Source organism: Perca flavescens, chromosome 15 (assembly GCF_004354835.1).
Source record: "Perca flavescens isolate YP-PL-M2 chromosome 15, PFLA_1.0, whole genome shotgun sequence".
In the NCBI taxonomy this organism is placed as follows: Eukaryota; Metazoa; Chordata; class Actinopteri; order Perciformes; family Percidae; genus Perca; species Perca flavescens.
Window position 1 is genome coordinate 11,558,173 of NC_041345.1, and position 18,684 is coordinate 11,576,856.

Genomic DNA, 18,684 nt, shown 5'->3' on the forward strand with positions numbered 1-18,684 from the left:
GCCAAAAGTTTGATTTTCTGTATAAAACAAAATAATTCAAAATAATTCCTACAACCTAAAGTATCAAACTTCTTTCTGTGGAGATGGAATGACATTGTGCTTTGTTTATATAGTACTATCCATGTTAAAACCAATTTACAAACAGCATGACAGTACTGTTAGGACCTACAATATCAACAATGGCCTCCATAAATCTGGTTGACACAGACAAAACAATTATAACATAAGCGATTCGATTTTAAATCCATAAATGACATAACAGGGTCAGTGGCTGATTTGGTTGTGCTCTTTTATGTTTTATATAATTACTTTTTCTGTTGACAAAATAATTGTTGAATAAAAAAAACATAATGTCTCTAATTTAATATTATCTGGTGTGTGTGTGTGTGTGTGTGTGTGTGTGTGTGTGTGTGTGTGTGTGTGTGTGTGTGTGTGTGTGTGTGTTGTGTCACATAGTTTTACCTTTTACCTCTTACCTTCCATTTGGGGACAAAATGTTGGTCACCACAAGGTATGGTACAAGTATTGTGGATAAAGGAGCTCAACTCACTGCAAGTGAAGAGTCATAAGCAAATAAAGGAAGAACTTCACCAAATTCCCTGCCCATGCAACGCATAAAGACTTGTGCTAACTAAATTTTGATCTTGTTCTTCTTCTACAAAACCACCACCTGATGACTTGAAACAAGACAAACAACAATGTGAACACACATTAAACTTAAGGATAAAACGATAATGCATGTTGACTTAAATCAAATGTTTGCAATATCAATTTCATAGAGTGTAAAAAATGAATTAATGTCTGATTGGTAATCCATCCTTAAGAAGATTTAGTTTAAATTAGGAAATCATTACTAAGGCTAAGTGTGTGTAGGCCTACACATACAAGGAAATTGATTTGAAGTTGCTCTCAATGTTGTCCACATACAGTTCCAAGAAAAAATTACAGCAAGATAGAAATACCTTTTAATAAAGTCATTATGTGAAAACATTTGTGTAGGATAGGCCTACATAAATATACCAGCAACAACATCATGTCAAGTGTAAATTGTAAACGATTGAGTAAAATATTTTACAAGTATACCTTGACCATAAATAACTTCAACAGAGAAAGAAATACGACTATGAATCACTTTCTGAAATGAAAAGCGCATGGATGTAAGCTATAATAGGAAAAGCGGCGCGGGAGCTAAAAAGCAAAGCCGGAAGTACTCGAAGGCGAAGTCTCTTGAGCTGTGAGTGACTTCCGGTGAGTGGCTTTAAATGCTGGTCGTTGCCGTTTGGTGGTGGGGAGAGTGGGTTCTCGTCGAAGTGGTCACGATTATGTCTGTCAGGTAACAGCGTTTACTCTCACCTGTCTGTTCCTGGTGTGTAGCAGTAGTGCTTCTCAAATGACGGATTCGTTTTACTCGCGATGTAACGGCTCGTCTGCTCTGCTAAGCCTCATTAGTGAGCTAATAGACAATCTCAGATCGACTCTCCGCTTGTTGCTTCTCTCCCCCCCCCCCCCCCCCCGACTTTACAAATATAACTCATAATTTAGAGTTAACTTACTGAGGGCTACTTGCGCAGCTAATATTCAAATCGGTGGTTTGTTTTATCTTAAGTGAGAATATGTCGTCAAGGTGTCCTAACTTATCTTGTCTGTTTTGCCTCTACTAACCTCGCAGGCTTACCGAGCAAAGTGAGACATGGCTGAAATATTTGCTGTCAACGCCGGTTTGCCCTCGCCGTCCACTATAAACGTCACCTATCCGATCCAGGAGGACGCCAGCGCCGCCGCTGCTGCTGCCGCCGCCGCCCCTCCATCCTCTCTAAGCAGTGAGGATTACCTATTTGTGGAGCCCAGGCACCCCAACACTGTCCTGCAGGGCCTCAACAGCCTGCGGCTCAACAACGCCTTCTGTGATGTGACCCTGTGCTGTGGAGGACAGGAGTTCCCCTGCCATCGCATTGTGCTGGCCTCCTTTAGCTCTTACTTCCAGGTAAACTCAGCTCCCCTCATAGTCCTGTCCGTGACACACACAAGAAGTGCATCTCACTTTCCTTAAATTGCATCCTCGGCTCCTCCACTTGGCTCTCTTCCTCGTGTCTTAGTCCGTCCCACCGAGGATTTTAGAGGGATGAGATGTCCTTTCCTCTAAAGCGTCACGTCAATTTGTCAACTGTATGGGTGAAGTTCGCAGCCTATTCAGCTGCACGGCTTCCGGGAAGGCTGCTCTCGCAGAAATAAGAGCTTTGAGACGGCCTTCATAAAGGAGGGACAGCTTTCCGGTTCAGCTGAGGATCGAGGAGCTATCAAATAAGGGATGTGAGATGCACCTAAGTCCAGATGTTCATTAGCTAGACTGCTATGAGTTTATTTTATTTTTTTCTTCTCCTTTCATCTCTTCAGGCAATGTTTTCCACTGACCTGATAGAGTCCAAACAGGAGCGTGTTGCCATCAATGGAGTTGAGCCTCAGATGATTGGCATGTTGGTGAGCTACGCTTACACCTCAGAGGTCTACATTTCTAAAGCAAATGTGCAGGTAAATTATCAGCTCTATTTTATTTTTTTTTCTTCCCCACTGCCACCCTTCCTAAAGAGCATTTGTGCTGAAAACTAATAACATTTGGTCCAGGCCCTGCTGGCAGCTGCCAATCTGCTGGATGTGATGGCTGTTCGAGAGGCCTGTTGTCGTTTCATGGAGCATCAGATGGATGAGATGAACTGTGTGGGGATTCACTGCTTTGCTGAGGCCCATTCTTGTAAGGTGCTGGAGAAACGCAGCATGGACTACATTCACGAGCACTTCAGCAGTGTTTCTCAGCAGGTGAGAGGCTGATGGAGACACATGGCTCAACTGGTCTGGTTGCAAGGCAATATATAAGCTGGTGGCAGTCAACCAGATACGTTCACTTTATCATTACACTGGTTTCCCTGTTTAGTTATGTAAAATAAACGTCTTGATAGTTGCAACTCACGTGTGGTCTCCCCTCCTTTGTCGAGCCTTGATTTATTTGGTTGTGACAAATTGGGGGCTCGTCCAGGATCAAATTTACCATTTTAGTACCTTTTGTGACAAAGGGGATTTGTATGTACTGTAGGCATTTGGGGCTTTAGTCAAAATTGCAGACTGCGCCTACTTGTTTAGATGCACATTTGGGGAGTATCACACATGAGTTTTAGGCTTTAGGAAATTGTGAGGGGCATTTTTCACTAATTGTATAGATTAAATGTGTTCATGATTAATAGAGAAAATAATTCTTAGTAAATTGATAGTAAATATAATTGTTAGCTCTAGGAAAAAAAACCCTGAAAAATCAGGTGTTCGCTGCTTTGAGAAAAGATTTGAAAAAACAAAAATCAATCTATTTTCTCATGGTATGTACAGTATTGTCAAATTGCCCAACCTGACTGTTCAACAAATATGGAAAACTGCATTTTGTCAAGTCAGTTTTCTCAAATGAAAATGACAAATCATCGACACTATCAAGTTGATGCGATGCTGCTCGTGCGTGCCACTAGTACCTCGCCAGGATAATTGGACCTGGCAGTGTTGTGGGTTTAATATGTGAAAGGGGCTTAGCTACCTGCCGGACAGCAATCAAAACGAGACCCACAGATGATTAACTACCATGAATAATGAATGCCACAATTCTTACATCCCACCAGGTTCACTAAACATGTACACCATGACGGTCATCGAAACATGCATACACTCATACACACACTATATATGATTTGTACATTCAATTTTCAATCCTACCAACATTCAACATAACTGCTGTATTAAATGTCTGTATGTCTACTTATGTGTATTGTTTACTCTATATGTCATCTTTTTGTTAACTATTTTCACAAATTAAAAACCGACCATAAACAAAATTGTGTCCATTCACAAAGCAGGTTGAGTAGGTTGTCATTCACATTTTATTCGTGTTTTTATTTATATTTTCCCCACCAGGAGGAGTTTCTGTCTCTGTGTGTGGACAAACTGACAGAAATCATTGCCAGTGATTTTCTCAATGTGCCTAAAGAGGAGATGGTGTTTGAGGCCGCCATATCGTGGTTGAATAAATGTACGTCTCGCAAACAGAGCTTTGAAAAGGTCAGTTTACACAAGCTCAGGTACTACTGTTTGCATCCTCCATTATAATGCACACACAGTTCTCTTATCTCGTAAGTTGTTCTCATCTAACTGTCGGCAAGAAGGCAAATAAGTGTATACATGTCAAATTATTGCTTTTAAGGGATTGGGGTGGGGGGGGGGGGGGAATAACTTTTGACTGAGCCCTGTGACTTTCCAACAAGAAATGATAACCAGCACATTGGCAGTTTCATCAGATTTCTCTCTTTCCATTTGTTCCTCAAAGGTCCTTGAACATATCCGGCTGCCTCTCATCAGCCCCTACTACCTCCACGATGTGATCGAGTCTCTGGATGTGGTGAAGGAGAACCAGGGTTGCCAGAAGCTCATCTCTGAGGCCAAGGACTACCTGCTGCTAAAGGACCGCCGTGGAGAGCTCTACTGCTCCAGATCCAGGCCACGCAGGTCCACCGGTAAACTCACTCGCATCGCGTGCTTTTTCTTTGAGTAGAGGCTGTGTCTAGTGTTTTTTATTTTGCTACACTTTTTCAATTAGCACTTTCTAGTTTGAAATCCTTATATCAAGTGACTGAGACATGTTAGACTTAGAATTTTATTGAGACGATAAAAAGGTACACATTCAAGCATGTTTTTTTTTTTTCCCCCTCCCACTTGTTGTTGTTGTTGTTGTTATTGATTATACACCTGTTTTTTTTGTTTTTAACTCGGTTAGTTAGCAATACACAAACCACAAGAACATGATTAATCAATTAGTCAATCGTCAGAACGTCAATCGGCAACTTTTGTAATAACCAATTAATCAAAGGCAAAGCAAAAATGCCAAATTCACAAATTTTTAGCTTCTCCAATGTTTTTCTCCAATTTGTTTTTCTTGGTCTTCTATCATATAAAGCCACTTTTCTGTGGGGTTTGGACCCGTGGTCGGACAAAACAAGACATTTAAATACGTCAACTTCAGCTTTGAGAAATTGTCGTATTTTATGGAACAAACGATGAATCAACAAAACGGATTAAGCGATAATGCAAATAATATTGGTTGCAGCCCTACACACGACTACGTTATATCCTACAGGGGCAAATTAGTTTTAGATGCAACATCAATCCAAAGGCCAACGTGCCTGGGCTTACTATTCTGCTCCTCTACTCCTGTTGCCATGGCATCAGAGACAGCTGAAGTGATAGTGACAGTCGGCGGGGAGGATGACAAGGTGGTTCTGCGCAGCGTCGAGAGCTTCGATCCTGTGACGAATCAGTGGAAGAATCTGGCCTGCCTGCCCTTCGCTGTGAGCAAACACGGGCTGGTCCTGTCAGGTGAGATTCAGTGAAATTAAATTCATGACTGAGTGGATAATGATGCTCCCTATTGTGTCCACCCTCTGAAATGAACAACGGCTAAGCTTAAGACGCGGTGCACATGACAAGTGACGTGTTTTGTTTCCATCCTCCTGTTCTCCGTCTCTGTAGACTCCACTCTGTATTTGGCAGGAGGGGAGTTTCCTGATGGCTCAGCCAGCAGAGAGATGTGGCGCTACGACCCCTGCTTCGACTCCTGGATGGAGATGGCTCCCATGAATGTAGCTCGCTCTGAGTTAGGTGAGGCAGTCTCAGTACGACAAGCCCTTTCTCATACCACAGAGAATGCCTAATAAGGGGAGAACTTCACTCTAGGGGAAACTTCCGGCTTCTGAACTGGTTGCAGTTCACTCTGGTTCCATATGGGGGCGCTCACGGGCGAGTGCAGAATGAATGGAGGTCTTTGTTCTCTCGAGGCATCGACAACACAGCTGACAGGTTAGGCTCTCCCTGTCAATACACGTGCTAGAAAGAGTTTTGGGGCTTAATAGGGAGTGAACAGGCTCTCCGTAGACGGGCTCTGCTCTGACCTTCTGGTTCCGCTTCGGATGCCGTCAAGTGGGATCTCTGGTCGTAATCAGTCCTTCACTGACCAATCAGCATTCGTTAGCAGAATGCTAGCGTGTTATGGGCAACAACAACTCAACTAAACCTGTAAGAAATCGAAAGGACCCAAGTACTCGTTCATTCAACTTTTGAACTACAATCCATGTTGAATTTGCAAAAACTCCAATCAAATCTGAGATTTCTCAATGACAATCGGGCGAAAGAGACAAATTTAGCTGTCTAGCTTGATAGACTCCCATTCATTTTGCACTCGCCCGCGATCACCCCCAGTGGAACTCTGGTGGAACTGCAACCAAATTCGGTACAATGGGGCTTAATAGGGAGTGAACAGGCTCACCATAGATGGGCTCGGTCTACTGTCAAGGACTTCATATCTGCCTTTCAGCCAGTGTAAAAAAAAAAAAAAAAAAAAAAAAAATAGTCTTAACTGTCTTTTTCCAAGAAGGTCTTTTAAAGAAGCATTTTATGGTTATGTCTTAGCTGCACTAAGATCTTTGAATTCCTCATTTTTGGTTGCTAATTTGTTACACTGTAGTAACAGGTAACGTCGTGTTTTGTTAAGTTCTCACAGTGGACAAGCACATAGATAAGTAAAAAGTTGTTATAATTAGTGACTTGTTTAATCGTCCCCACTCCTCTCAGGCCTGGTGATGCTGGACGGCTTTGTGTATGCAGTGGGAGGATGGGAGGGACGCTCTCGCCTGGACTCGGTGGAGTGCTACAACCCTCACACCAACTCCTGGCAATTCACAGAATCTGTGAAGATGGCTGTCACAAGTCCTGCTGTGGTGGCCCTGGATGGACTCCTCTATGTTACTGGTAGGAAACTACACATGTGAACACTTTTCTTGAGGTTGTGCTTTTTATTATAAAAAATATTTTGGATTTACTTTTTTTTTTTTTTTTTTTTTTTTTTAATGTGTCACATGTGGTGACAGGTGGTGCAATTCTAGAGGATGGTGACGGCACAGACCTTGCTCAGGTGTACAACCCTAAAACCTCTGTATGGACAGAGGTTGCCCCCATGCAGATCGCTCGGTCTGGTTCAGCTGCTTGCACACTCAAAGGAAAGATTTATGTTATAGGTGTGTAACACACTTTAAAGCGCTCAACAACACAGCAACCACTCTAATGAAACCAAGCAAGATAATGACATTGACTGTTCAATCTCTCGTTCATTCTCCCAGGTGGGTGGCATGCCTCGACAGAGAACACCGATAAGGTGGAGTGTTACAATCCCAAAACCAATCTGTGGACCATGTGCGCCCCCATGAAAGAACGTCGCTACCGGCCTGGTGCTGCTGTGGTGGATGGAAAGATCTACGTCCTGGGAGGAGAAGAAGGCTGGGACAGGTGAGAGGCTAATCTGGGAACATTCCAAAAAAAGTAGCTTTTAAATCTAATAGTCATTTAATCCCAGCAGGAACTTTTGCAGGAGCCTAAGAACCATTTCAGGAATGTACTGGATTACCTCTATACATCCTTGTTTGCATCCATTCAAACATCAACTTTCAACAATAAATACAAAGAATTGTTTGAAAATCAGACTACATACCTTATCTTAATGTGTTCAGATGCTGTTGAAACGCAAAGAGGAATGCGTAAAATGGGCTTTTGGTTCCTGATTTAGTTCCTGTGGATTAAAAACACTGACAATTTACAGCCATTCTTGTTCTAATGCTAATCGCCCATTTCATGCAGATATCACGACACTATCGAGAGGTACTGTGACGAGAAGGACATGTGGGAGATCATTGGGGAGATGACCACCAGTCGCAGCTGGCTCAGCTGTGTGTCTCTCCAGCTGAGGAAGGACCTCCACATAAGCAGCTTTCCCGGGACGCCAAATGACAACTGATCTGTCTGAGGAAATCTTATGTGGTTATTCTTTGCACCCTCATTAGGGGACAGTGCCCTACAAAGCTCAGAGCTGTGGAGGACAGCGAACTGAGAAGGGATGCCTGGATTTGGCAAAGCGCTGTTTGAGCTGTTACAGGCGGCAAAGCGTAGTCGGTTTTTTTAAACGGTGACTGCTTGTGGAATAAGTCTCACTTGGGTCCTGTCTTTAGACGTGGCGACAAAGGAAACATCGTACATGAATCTCAAGTTACTGATTGACGACTGCAGTCAAAACTCCGCTCCGTATGATGTATGTTTAGGGTACTGTTATTGTCCGAGCACCTCAACTCTGAAGGTTTACTCGGCCAACAAAGTGGATTTTTGTATTATGTGGCGTATTTAACTGGGTGTGACTAGCTGTAAGAAAAAATGGTAAACGTTATCGCTCTATCAAAAGATGCTCTATGGGCCAAAGAATCTACTATGTATGTGAATATTTTCGAAGGTCGCCTGTGAAAAAGTCGTCTATACGTGAGCAGTGTTTTTGTAATTAATCTTTGTAAGTTCTGAATGATTGTCTTTACTACTTGTAATATGTTGAGTATATTTTTTTAATGTGCATAATGCATTTTAGTGACTTTAAATGGAGTGGGTTCTAATAAAGATTTTTAATTATTTATTGTGAGTGCTGGTATTTTATTTTACATTTCACAAATGACCTAGGAACACGCAAAGAGTGACAAGTTTGACATAGTTAAATATCATACATTTAATTTGTTTAAACCTAGAAAGCATTGTCTTGCAAAACTGTATATTTAAAGCGGAGCTAGTAGAAAACTGAAAACTCTTTTCTGCCAGGAAAAAAATAATAAAGAAGTTCAAATGGTAGTGGCTGCTTTCGTCTCTCAGTTGACTTATTTTCTCATAGTTTTGACTTAAAGGTTTCCTGTGGAGTTTCTACCACTAGTAGTGCTATGGAGCCGTTTTTCTAATAAATGGAGGCGGGTATGGCTGCAGCCTGGAGCGTCCCATGTCATGCCGTCCCGTAGAAACCTTTTTATCTTTATTTTGAGAAATTACATTCGTTTACGTTAAAATTCCTAAAAATATGTGTACAGGTAGGTTTTGAAGCTGAGAGAGAGACACATTCTTTTCCCAGACTCCTTATTCCATAAACACCCGGAAGCCTCAGTTGGCTTTGGCGATCAACGTTACATTCAGATTTGCATGTTTCAACTCATTAAGTTCAGACGTTCAATCCATCTGTTTTGGATTTTAAGTTGTTAAAGTTATTCTAGGTGCTTTTGGTCTGTTCCTGACCACATTAAGTTGTTCAATAACATATTTAGTTAGATCTGTTTTAGGAATTTTGGAAAATAAAATGCTGATTAATACTTTAATTGCAGCGATCTTGCGCAGAGGATTAAACCAGGAGAATGGACTGTGATCTACAGCAAGGACATCAAAGTAAACGGGTTTCTACGTATTTTATTGTTTATTTTCCATGAATGAGCTGTGCTGAATGTTGTACACTGTCTTACTGTATTTCTGATGTTCAGGGTCTCCCAAGACAGGAAGATGGCAATGCCTGTGGCATCTTCATGTTAATGGTATTGTGTGTTGTCCTCAAATGTCACTTAATGGTGTTAAATATAATTTACCTGACAACATATTAGCTGTAGATGTCTTATTTTATTTAAATACCAGGGGAATATAGCTTAGTATGTTTTTCCAAGACTAGTACAGACCAATACGTTTTCTTTTTTATTACAGTATGCTCTTTACATTGTGCTGGGGGCAGATTTTGACTTCACAATTGTAAGTGGCCAGAAAGTCTACAGACATATTACAGTACTGTTTTTGTAGAACATGACTTCATTGTTTAAAATGTTGTATTTCTAGGGTGACATGGACACAATCAGGACATGGTGGTGCCTGTTGCTCCTGTCTGGTCATTCAGTTCTCAAGTGTGTCTGATTTCATTATCACATGTACAACTGTAACATAAAAATGTGTAACAAAGCCAAAATTATACATATAGATCAAATTACTATTCTTCTTTATCTGTAAAATGTAATTTAAGAAAATTTGTCTGTTTTAAAGGTTGGCACAGAAAAGGAAATATGAAGATCAATTCGTAAGAATCACATTTTGATAGTTGTTGACGATGTTGTGTCCTGCTTGCTAAGGATTATTTATTATATGATTTGATTCATTTTGGATCCAAACCTCCCACTTCATATGCATACTTTTTACTGACTTTTAAATATTTAAATATGTATTTGCACCCTGTGATGATTAAATAATTGTTGTCTATGTACAGATAATAGCAGATAAGGATAAGGAGGAGGCAAAGAGGCCCAGGACAATCTCCCCTCAACAGTCGGTTAGTGTGAATGAAGTAAACTTGATGCCTCAAAATACTACAAACTGTCTACATAATGAATTCTCAAAATAAGTGTTAAATGTGTTCATTCAGGAACCTGTTGACCTGACCAAGGAGGGGATTCTGGAGGTCATCAATGTTTCTGAACTTATAATAAAATAAACATGTCCATAAACATTTCCAAGACTGCTTTTTATTTTTATATTCTATATTGCACCAAATATATTATTCATTAGCATGATAGTCTGCATTTATCTTACTGTTTACTTAAACACCAAATATATTTTGAAGTATTTTATTCATTAGCATGATAGTCGACGCAAAAACGTATTTTTAATACGTATTTTATTCCGGACTGCACCAGGCGGGCATATGCATATGGCATATGCATGAGTTTTGTACTAAATGTAAATGTAAACAAAACGTATTTGTTTGTACTTTAATCTAAAGTTTTTTTTACTTAAAATGTCATACTTTTGATTTAGTTTCTCAGTTTTAATTTAGTACATTTTAGTTTATAATTCGGCTCAGTATTTCGTAGTTCATTATTTTATATGATTTGACAAACCAGAGTTTAGTTTATGATAACTTTGAACCTACTACGAACCTACTGCAAGAGTTTATCTTGAAATCCTATATCATCTTTGATCGGCTGTACGGTTCAGTGCATTGTGGGTAATACCTTAGTCCGCCGCCATATCTGTCTTTCTGTACCGGCTGAAGGAGAGAGAGACTAGAGTCATGAGAGGAATCCGGGCTCTGAACAATCTCCCCGTGAGTCTCGTGTTTTCTCTGTTCCGACACGAACTAAAGTCTGCTCGTTGTGGTTTTCGGTCTGCTTTATAAGTGAAACCGCATTTAGCTCCAGTTAGCCTGCTGGCTAGTTAGCTTGCTAGGTGGCTAGCTAATGCAGGTTTAGCTAGCTAACTATCTAACGTTAACGTAAGACTTGCTTGCGTGGTTAAAGTAAGGCGCCATTCACATTAATTGAATGTCCGGTATAATGCGTATGCAGCAAAACAGGCTATTGGTTCGGTTTAGTCGGACCGCTTGTGGTTCAGCTGGATGCAAGCTGAAGGTCATCACCAAACTCGCGTATCCTAAATATTTTGATCCAGGCGAACAACGCCCACAATTTGGTCATATTCAAATACACCAAGATATTTTGCAGATACAACCCCCCAGTCTTTGTTTACAGGACACATGTTCATGTGGTCTCAACGTACAAAGTTGCACGGGTCATTTCGGAACACCCTACTCTCACGCACCCTACTCCACTTTACGACAGGCTGTCAATGTCTGACATCACATGCCTTATATGGAAATGATCATGTAATGCGTACACTTCGTTATTCGTTTGGTTGATTAACAAAAAACGCATCTCATGTTGAGTTATTTACAACTATCCTCACTGTCAAGGACAGTGGAAGATGAGGATTCTCTCAGAGGGAAAATTGCTAAAGAAGTCACTAGTCTTAAATCCAGTGTCACTACATCCCACAGAAACGCTGCTATGCCGCTGCCAGGAGAAGTGAGGCTCTGACTGAACCCCTCACAGGCCGCGCACCGTCCTCAGCTGCACTTCTCCCTTCCCAAAATGTCCAGGTCGGTGCTGCTCTCGGCTACACACGAATAGCTGTTGCAGGTTATAATCAAACTGAACATATAGGTATATTTGTTTACAGTGTGATTGCAAGTTTTTAGTAAAACAGAATGTTTTTTTTTTTTGCTGCTTTAGGTGTCCAAGCTTCCAAACGGTCTGGTGGTAGCATCTCTGGAGAACAATTCCCCCCTGTCCAGTGTTGGTGTGTTTGTAAAAGCTGGGTGTCGTTATGAGACGGTGGAAAACCAGGGCGTCTCTCATGTGCTTCGACTGGCAGCAAACCTGGTACGTTTTGAATGCGTCTTCTCTTAGCTGCTTACTGTAGAGCACAGTTAGCTCTTGTTTTCCTTTTGCGGTATATCATACTTTATTAAAGAGGTATCCCAGCCCACAACCCGTTAGTTTTTAAATCCTATATCACCAACGTGTTTTTTGTTGCTTTATAGACTACTAAGGGTGCGTCTGCCTTCAAGATCTGTCGCGGTGTGGAAGCACTCGGGGGCAGCCTGAGGTCAGTGAGGGCACTCTCTGCACATGCACACACTGACAGTTCCTGCATTTCCTGCTGTAAATATGTAACCAAATAGCCCACCACATTGAACCAACTGTGTCGTCATCTGTACCTGCAGTGTGACATCATCAAGAGAGACCACCGTCTACACCGCAGACTGCTTGAGAGATCACCTGTAAGCGCGTCCATCTTTATGTCGAGCGTGTTATGTTGTTGCACTCCTATGTTGACGCCTCAGTATGTGTTAACCTTACTGTTATCTGTGTTTGTGCAGAGATTTATTATTTGAGTTTTTGGTCAACGTGACTGCAGCTCAGGACTTCCGGCCATGGGAGGTGGATGATCTGACGTCCAGGGTGAAGATCGACAAGGCTCTGGCTCAGCAGTGTCCTCAGATAGGTTAGTATCCGGAACAAAATATCAGTTCCTAACCTACTTTTTCATTTATTTATATTTCATGCCAGAAACACGCGAAGCGCCGTGAAGCGAAGCGAAGCAAAGCTATTTTCATTTCGCCACACCAGCTGCGCGCAGCCTGTGCGCTGCAGCGATCGTTTCAGCATCTCCTCTATTTTGTCTGCGAGCCGCGAGGGAATGCGTCAAGCCAGGCAGGTAATCGTATACAGGAAGGCGACATTGCGGTTGGATACTTTTCAAAATAATATAAAATTCAAAATAGAACACCCAGTTGTATGGTGATTTTTGGCTGTCTTGACTTCTTTCTTTTTTTTTAAGGTTATTTTTTGGGGTCTTTTCCCTTTTTATTACATAGAGACAGTGGATAGACATGAAAGGGGGAGAGAGATGGGGGATGACACGCAGCAGGTCGGATTCAAACCCGTACCACTGCAGGACTCAGCCAACATGTTACAACGCTCTTACTGGGTGAGCTAGAGGCCGCCCCGGCTGTCTTGACTTCTAAGCTGTGTTTAGGGCTAGACACGTGATTAGGCACACAGAGAGAGAGACTGACGGACAGAGTGACACAGCGCGTCTTGCGTCTTGTACACAAGACAACACACACACACACTCAACCAAACACTCACTGGGGGAGAGAGATAGAGATAGCTGTTCTGTCGAGTGAAGAGGAGAAGGATCGCTTTGTGTCCGGCACAGAGAAATGCGCGTCTGGTATCAACAGCCAGGAGCGCGGTCAGGCGCAAATCTACGTTTCACAGCTATTTGCGGCGCTTCTGTGTGCAGTGGGTTTCCGCTGTCAGATTTGAAATCTGCATTAAGTGATTTTGATCTCTTGGGCCAAAGCAAACAGCAACAGAACTTTGGCCTTTGTTATACAGTAGCGGAATTAGAGCAATATCAGACCAATCTGACAAACGTAGATCAATCGTTAACTGGCACTTTCTCATTTGGCTTCTTTATCTGTGAGTAAACAAAAACTGTGAGTTAAAAGCTGCAAATAGATGCATAGTGGGCTGCTTTTTTTCAGTGGGATTGGCATATCACAGGGACTCATTTGATTCAATATTCATTATAACAGTAATGCGTAAAGACACAGTAAAACGTGTCCAAGTTTGAATTTTGTGTTGATTGTTAATTTCTCTTGTTACATGTCGAATATGTGTCAAAATTTTTTTGGAGAAATATGTCCCATTAATGAAGCTAAATACACTCCAACTTTCGTTTCACTGTGACTTTAGTGGAGATTTGATGATGTAGTTTGTGGAGCATGCTTTCTGTAATTCGGAGTAATTTCTATTTTCACCCGCAGGTGTAATTGAGAAGTTGCATGAGGCAGCGTACAAAAACGCCCTGTCCAACTCTCTGTACTGCCCTGACTACATGGTTGGTCGGGTCTCCTCTACACAGGTATGGATCTTTGTTACCAAGACATACAAATATAGCTTTTTATCCTTAGTTTGTGCATAGCTCTTACACACTGCTCCTCTTCCTCCTCCTCCTCGTCCCCTTGTAGCTGCAGTCATTTGTTGAGGACCATTTCACCGCTGGCAGAATGGCTCTTGTAGGACTGGGTGAGTGTCGCTTGTCTGCATTGTTTTGTCACAGCTGCTCTCCTTTCTCATCCGGCTTTGTTTAACAAGGCTTCATTTTTACTAATGTTTAGTCAGCACTCTGAGGTCATAGTAACCAGATTGATGACGTTGAAAATAACTGTGTGTGTGTGTGTTCCTCTCAAATGTCATTTGGCCTTTGCCCAAAGAAATAGTGGTAGTAAGTCAATACAGCAGGCCAGAAGTACTAATGTGGATTTTTGAACATGTCAAACATTAGGCTGACTTTGCCTGCAAGCAAATGATGCAAGTGTCAGCATGCCTGATTGTTGACACATCATGCTCTTATGGATATTTCTATCCTGGGAATGTGCAGCCTTTATCAGTTAATGAAGGTGCTCTGTGTTCCACTCTGTGTTGCTTGTCAAATCAATGCTAGTTTTTCTCATTTTTGCATCCAGGTGTTCAGCACTCCGTGCTGAGGCAAATGGGCGAGGGGCTGTTGAGTGTCCACAGCGGGGCTGGAGCACCTGCGGCTAAGGCTGTGTACCGTGGAGGTAAAACTCATGTTTAATAGCGACATTACACCCTTTGAGATTTACCGCTGCATTCTTGTCATGATGTGTGTGTGTGTGTGTGTAGGTGAGCTGCGGGTGCAAAACAATGATGACCTGGTCCACGCACTGATTACCAGTGAGGGTGGTGTGACAGGTAGCGCAGAGGCTAATGCCTTCAGTGTGCTGCAAAGGATCCTGGGAGCTGGGCCGCATGTAAAGAGGGGCTCCAACATTACCAGCAAACTGAGCCAGGGTATTGCCAAAGCTACCACACAGCCTTTTGATGTAAGTTAAAAAAGAAGGAAATAAAAAGAGTTATATGACATTGTGTTATGTGTTGCATTAGTTAGAAATGCGCAAGTTTGTTTCCTAATGTCAAATGACCTATGGCTGTCTTTCAGGCCACAGCCTTCAATGCCTCATACTCTGACTCCGGCCTGTTTGGCGTCTATACCATTGCACAAGCTGACTCTGCAGGAGAGGTAATTGCCGAATTCACTCTTTCCAAGACAAATGTTACCGCATCTAAAATGTGAAAATATGCCAGAGTCGGCATTTCACTGAGCTGTTGCCTGTTGCTGTCCTCTGCGTAGGTAATCAAAGCTGCCATTGCTCAAGTGAGAGGTGTGGCTGAGGGAAACGTATCAGAGGCGGACATCAGCAGAGCAAAGTGAGTTCACTGAGTAACGTTGGACATAGAGGTGAAGAAGTGTTGTGTACCATAATAATATGTTGTTGACTCTGGTTTTTGTTTGACTTGTCTGCATAGGAACCAGGTAAAATCAGAGTACCTGATGTCATTGGAGAGCTCTGAGGGACTGATGGAGGAGATCGGTGCTCAGGCTCTGACCACTGCGGCGTACCAGCTTCCTGACGCTGTTCTCCAGGCTATAGATGCTGTCACCCAGGACGATGTGGTCAAGGTAAATGTCTCTAACGTACTGTATGTCAATCTTGAATCAAGTTTTAGTCACACCTTTTGCTTAAGTCGTGCTTTGCAATATATTATCAGCAGCAGCCAGCTTCTCTCAGTGAAAAAGCTCAGATAAGCACAGTGTGTACACAACCTGCCCAACTAGCCGGTGAACATTGTGGAGTACTGAGCATATAAAGATACAGATATTTCCCTCAGGAGTTGGAGACCAAAAACCGAGCTAAAAGAAGAGTAAATGTTGGACTTGCAGTAATCAAATTTCCAGAAACATGAGTCCAAATGAATGCTGATGTTGCTCCATGTGTGCTGAATGTGTAAATAGTCAACTGTTTGTTAACCTGTTCATAACCGCTTTATATGGTAATAATACGTCAACATTGAGCTTACAGCTTGTTCTGCTTTCTCCATGTGGCAAAAAATCTATTAACACAGCTTTTAAATGATTTACATACCGGCCTTTTATTTAAAGCTGGAGTGCAGAACTTGATATAAATGAATGTCCGTTACATTCAAGCCCTTGCCTATCGAGTTCACACACCGCTGATTAAGCCCATTAGCGCCAGGGACTGCTCTCTGTATTTCTCAGTATACTGGAGTTGAGGTGTCTGTGGGGACGTTACCACGCTGGCGCACCAGAAGGATGCCCATACAGCTTATTTGTACTCCGAACAAGTAGTTTATTAACTGCACAACAACGTTGTTACATGAGCAGTGCACAAAGTGGCATCAACCAACCTTGCTCACTCATTTACAGTTCTTCACACTATAGCTGCTTATTCTGGCTCTCTGATTGGTTAAATGGTATGTCACCCTACCTGTATTACCCAATACCTTGACAAGCAGGGAGGGGGGGGAGAGACCACAGTGATGCAGCGTTATTATGAATCACACTGCTTTTCTTAACGTGTTGACAGTGTTTGTGTAATTACTCTAACTGCCAGATGGTGGAGACGTGTGTGTGTGTGTGTGTGTGTGTGTGTGTGTGTGTGTGTGTGTGTGTGTGTGTGTGTGTGTGTGTGTGTGTGTGTGTGTGTGTGTGTGTGTGTGTGTGTGTGTGTGTGTGTGTGTGTGTGTGTGTGTGTGTGTGTGTGTGTGTGTGTGTGTGTGTGTGTGTGTGTGTGTGTGTGTGTGTCCTAATAAAGTAAATACAGACATAATGAAGCAGAAACATGCAATTACAGAAATGTAAATTTTGTTAATCTAAGCATGCACTTTTATGCATCAATGTATTTGTTAGATGTTATGATAGTAAATGGAGTTGTGTACTGTTTGAGTAATTTACCACATAAGGTACTGACTGAGCAGTAAATTAAAAAGTTCCCTCTGCCCTTTTTATTTACAGGCTGCGAAACAATTTGTGGATGGCAAGAAGACCATGGCAGCTAGTGGACACCTGGTGAATACACCGTTTGTGGATGAAGTATGAAGATAAAGTATAAGAACAGTTACTTTTTAACTTGAGCATGCTTCAAAAGGAAAGAGGACCTCAAAACCACAGCCTCCTGCAACAGTTCATTTGATGTCATCATTTGTTCTCTGTCCTGCAGTAAGTGTAAGCACCAACAGGTGGCTGGAGAATCATAATGCAATTTCTCTTTTGTTTTTTTGTCAATTTAACTGTATATCTATGTAAATTAAAGACCGTAACAACTGCTGGTTGTCCCTTAAATTTGTATCTTGGAATGAACCCAGACTTACTGAAGGATTAAAGTGCAGTATCAGTAGTATGAGGGTAGTCTGGTGGTTAAAAAGCAGGTATTTTTAGCAGTTAGAAGATGTTCCATTCATCAACCAATAGGGGGGCCCAAAAGCACAAACATGCTGGCTTGAAAGTTGCTAAATCTTGAAAGTCCTAAATTTAGGTTTAACCAACCCTATTTTTGCTTGTGCAGATTTAACAGTTGTGGAATAAATATTGATACATGTAAGCATATGTATCAATATTTGTATACAGAGCATATAGCATATAAAGCAATAGCAGCTAAATGTACATGAATAATCAAAATAATATAAAAAAAAAAAAAAGTAAAATAAGAATGTGTTTTGTTTTAACACATTTTTGTGTTTATTTTATGTTTTGTATGTAGAATATTAATCTGCAGAGTGGTTTGTTACTCTACCTGTCAGATAAATACAGTAGAGTAACAAGTACAAAATGTCCCTCTGAAATGTAGTTTGAGTATAGAATAACATGGAAGGTACCTCAGAATTGTACTTACGCACAGTACTTGGTTAAGGTGTACCCTAAGTCTCCAAATACACTCATGACCAAACTATTGTTAGTGGCCCGGGGGCAAATTTGCTCAGATTTTGTCCAGAGACAGCTAATTATTGATTTAGCTGCTAATTATTTTTGATTCATTGTTTAACAATATAATGCCAGATTAGGTGAGAATATGTTCATCAAAATTTTTCCAAACCCAAGATGAAATATTTGAATGGTTTGCTTTAACTCAAGACCCATATTTTTTTTTATTTGCAGTCCTACAAAACTTAAATATTAGAAGCTAGAATCAGTGATAGTTTGCTAAATTAATGTTGAACAGTGAATGGCAATTATTTGTATGTCGTATCATTTCAGCTCTAATTCAATTAAACCTTTATTTAGGAATATGCTATGAGTTGTGAGTACTAACAGGTCTCAACATTAGATGTTGACCCAAAGGGCCTCAAAATTGGCTAACTATGCAAATGTTGATTCTGAATTCTGAGCAGATCAAAAATTGACAAACTTGATCTTGAGAAATGGTGCAAATCCCCGAATTTGCAATTAATGGGATTATTAAAATAACCAAATGACTTGCATTGAAGCTGAGACTTGTGTGGTTTTAAAGGTGCACCCTTGTAGCACTGATTCAGTTCAGTTCCTACT

General features: G+C 41.4%; 2 protein-coding genes and 1 long non-coding RNA gene across 6 annotated transcripts; all 3 read left to right on the top strand.

The window, feature by feature from the left end:
• Positions 1 to 1,226: 1,226 nt before the first annotated feature.
• On the top strand, positions 1,227 to 8,528 carry si:ch211-256e16.3 (kelch-like protein 20). 4 transcript variants are annotated; one of them, XM_028600673.1, is made up of 12 exons: positions 1,227 to 1,333; positions 1,670 to 1,984; positions 2,395 to 2,529; positions 2,623 to 2,814; positions 3,949 to 4,092; positions 4,358 to 4,544; positions 5,257 to 5,403; positions 5,557 to 5,685; positions 6,655 to 6,831; positions 6,951 to 7,097; positions 7,200 to 7,365; positions 7,714 to 8,528. In XM_028600673.1, exons 2-12 carry the CDS (start codon positions 1,691 to 1,693, stop codon positions 7,868 to 7,870), a joined length of 1,875 nt encoding a protein of 624 aa, XP_028456474.1. In that variant the 5' UTR covers positions 1,227 to 1,333; positions 1,670 to 1,690; the 3' UTR covers positions 7,871 to 8,528. The 4 variants fall into 4 exon arrangements, with proteins under 4 accessions (XP_028456474.1, XP_028456475.1, XP_028456476.1 ...); XM_028600674.1 differs by having other exon boundaries at positions 5,263 to 5,403; XM_028600676.1 differs by lacking the exon at positions 1,227 to 1,333 and adding an exon at positions 2,097 to 2,306 and having other exon boundaries at positions 1,897 to 1,984.
• A 518-nt stretch (positions 8,529 to 9,046) lies between these two features.
• On the top strand, positions 9,047 to 10,227 carry LOC114570401 (uncharacterized). Its single transcript, XR_003694500.1, has 6 exons — positions 9,047 to 9,158; positions 9,258 to 9,318; positions 9,411 to 9,461; positions 9,754 to 9,818; positions 9,955 to 9,988; positions 10,175 to 10,227. It is a non-coding gene; the product is annotated as an uncharacterized LOC114570401 (long non-coding RNA).
• Positions 10,228 to 10,893: 666 nt separating this feature from the next.
• On the top strand, positions 10,894 to 17,464 carry uqcrc2a (ubiquinol-cytochrome c reductase core protein 2a). The gene is made up of 14 exons (XM_028599563.1): positions 10,894 to 11,011; positions 11,741 to 11,842; positions 11,976 to 12,125; positions 12,287 to 12,351; positions 12,470 to 12,526; positions 12,626 to 12,750; positions 14,081 to 14,178; positions 14,285 to 14,342; positions 14,783 to 14,878; positions 14,964 to 15,163; positions 15,280 to 15,360; positions 15,472 to 15,548; positions 15,648 to 15,801; positions 17,155 to 17,464. The coding sequence occupies exons 1-14, from the start codon at positions 10,979 to 10,981 to the stop codon at positions 17,236 to 17,238; spliced, it is 1,380 nt and encodes a 459-aa protein (XP_028455364.1). The 5' UTR covers positions 10,894 to 10,978; the 3' UTR covers positions 17,239 to 17,464.
• Positions 17,465 to 18,684: the final 1,220 nt, after the last annotated feature.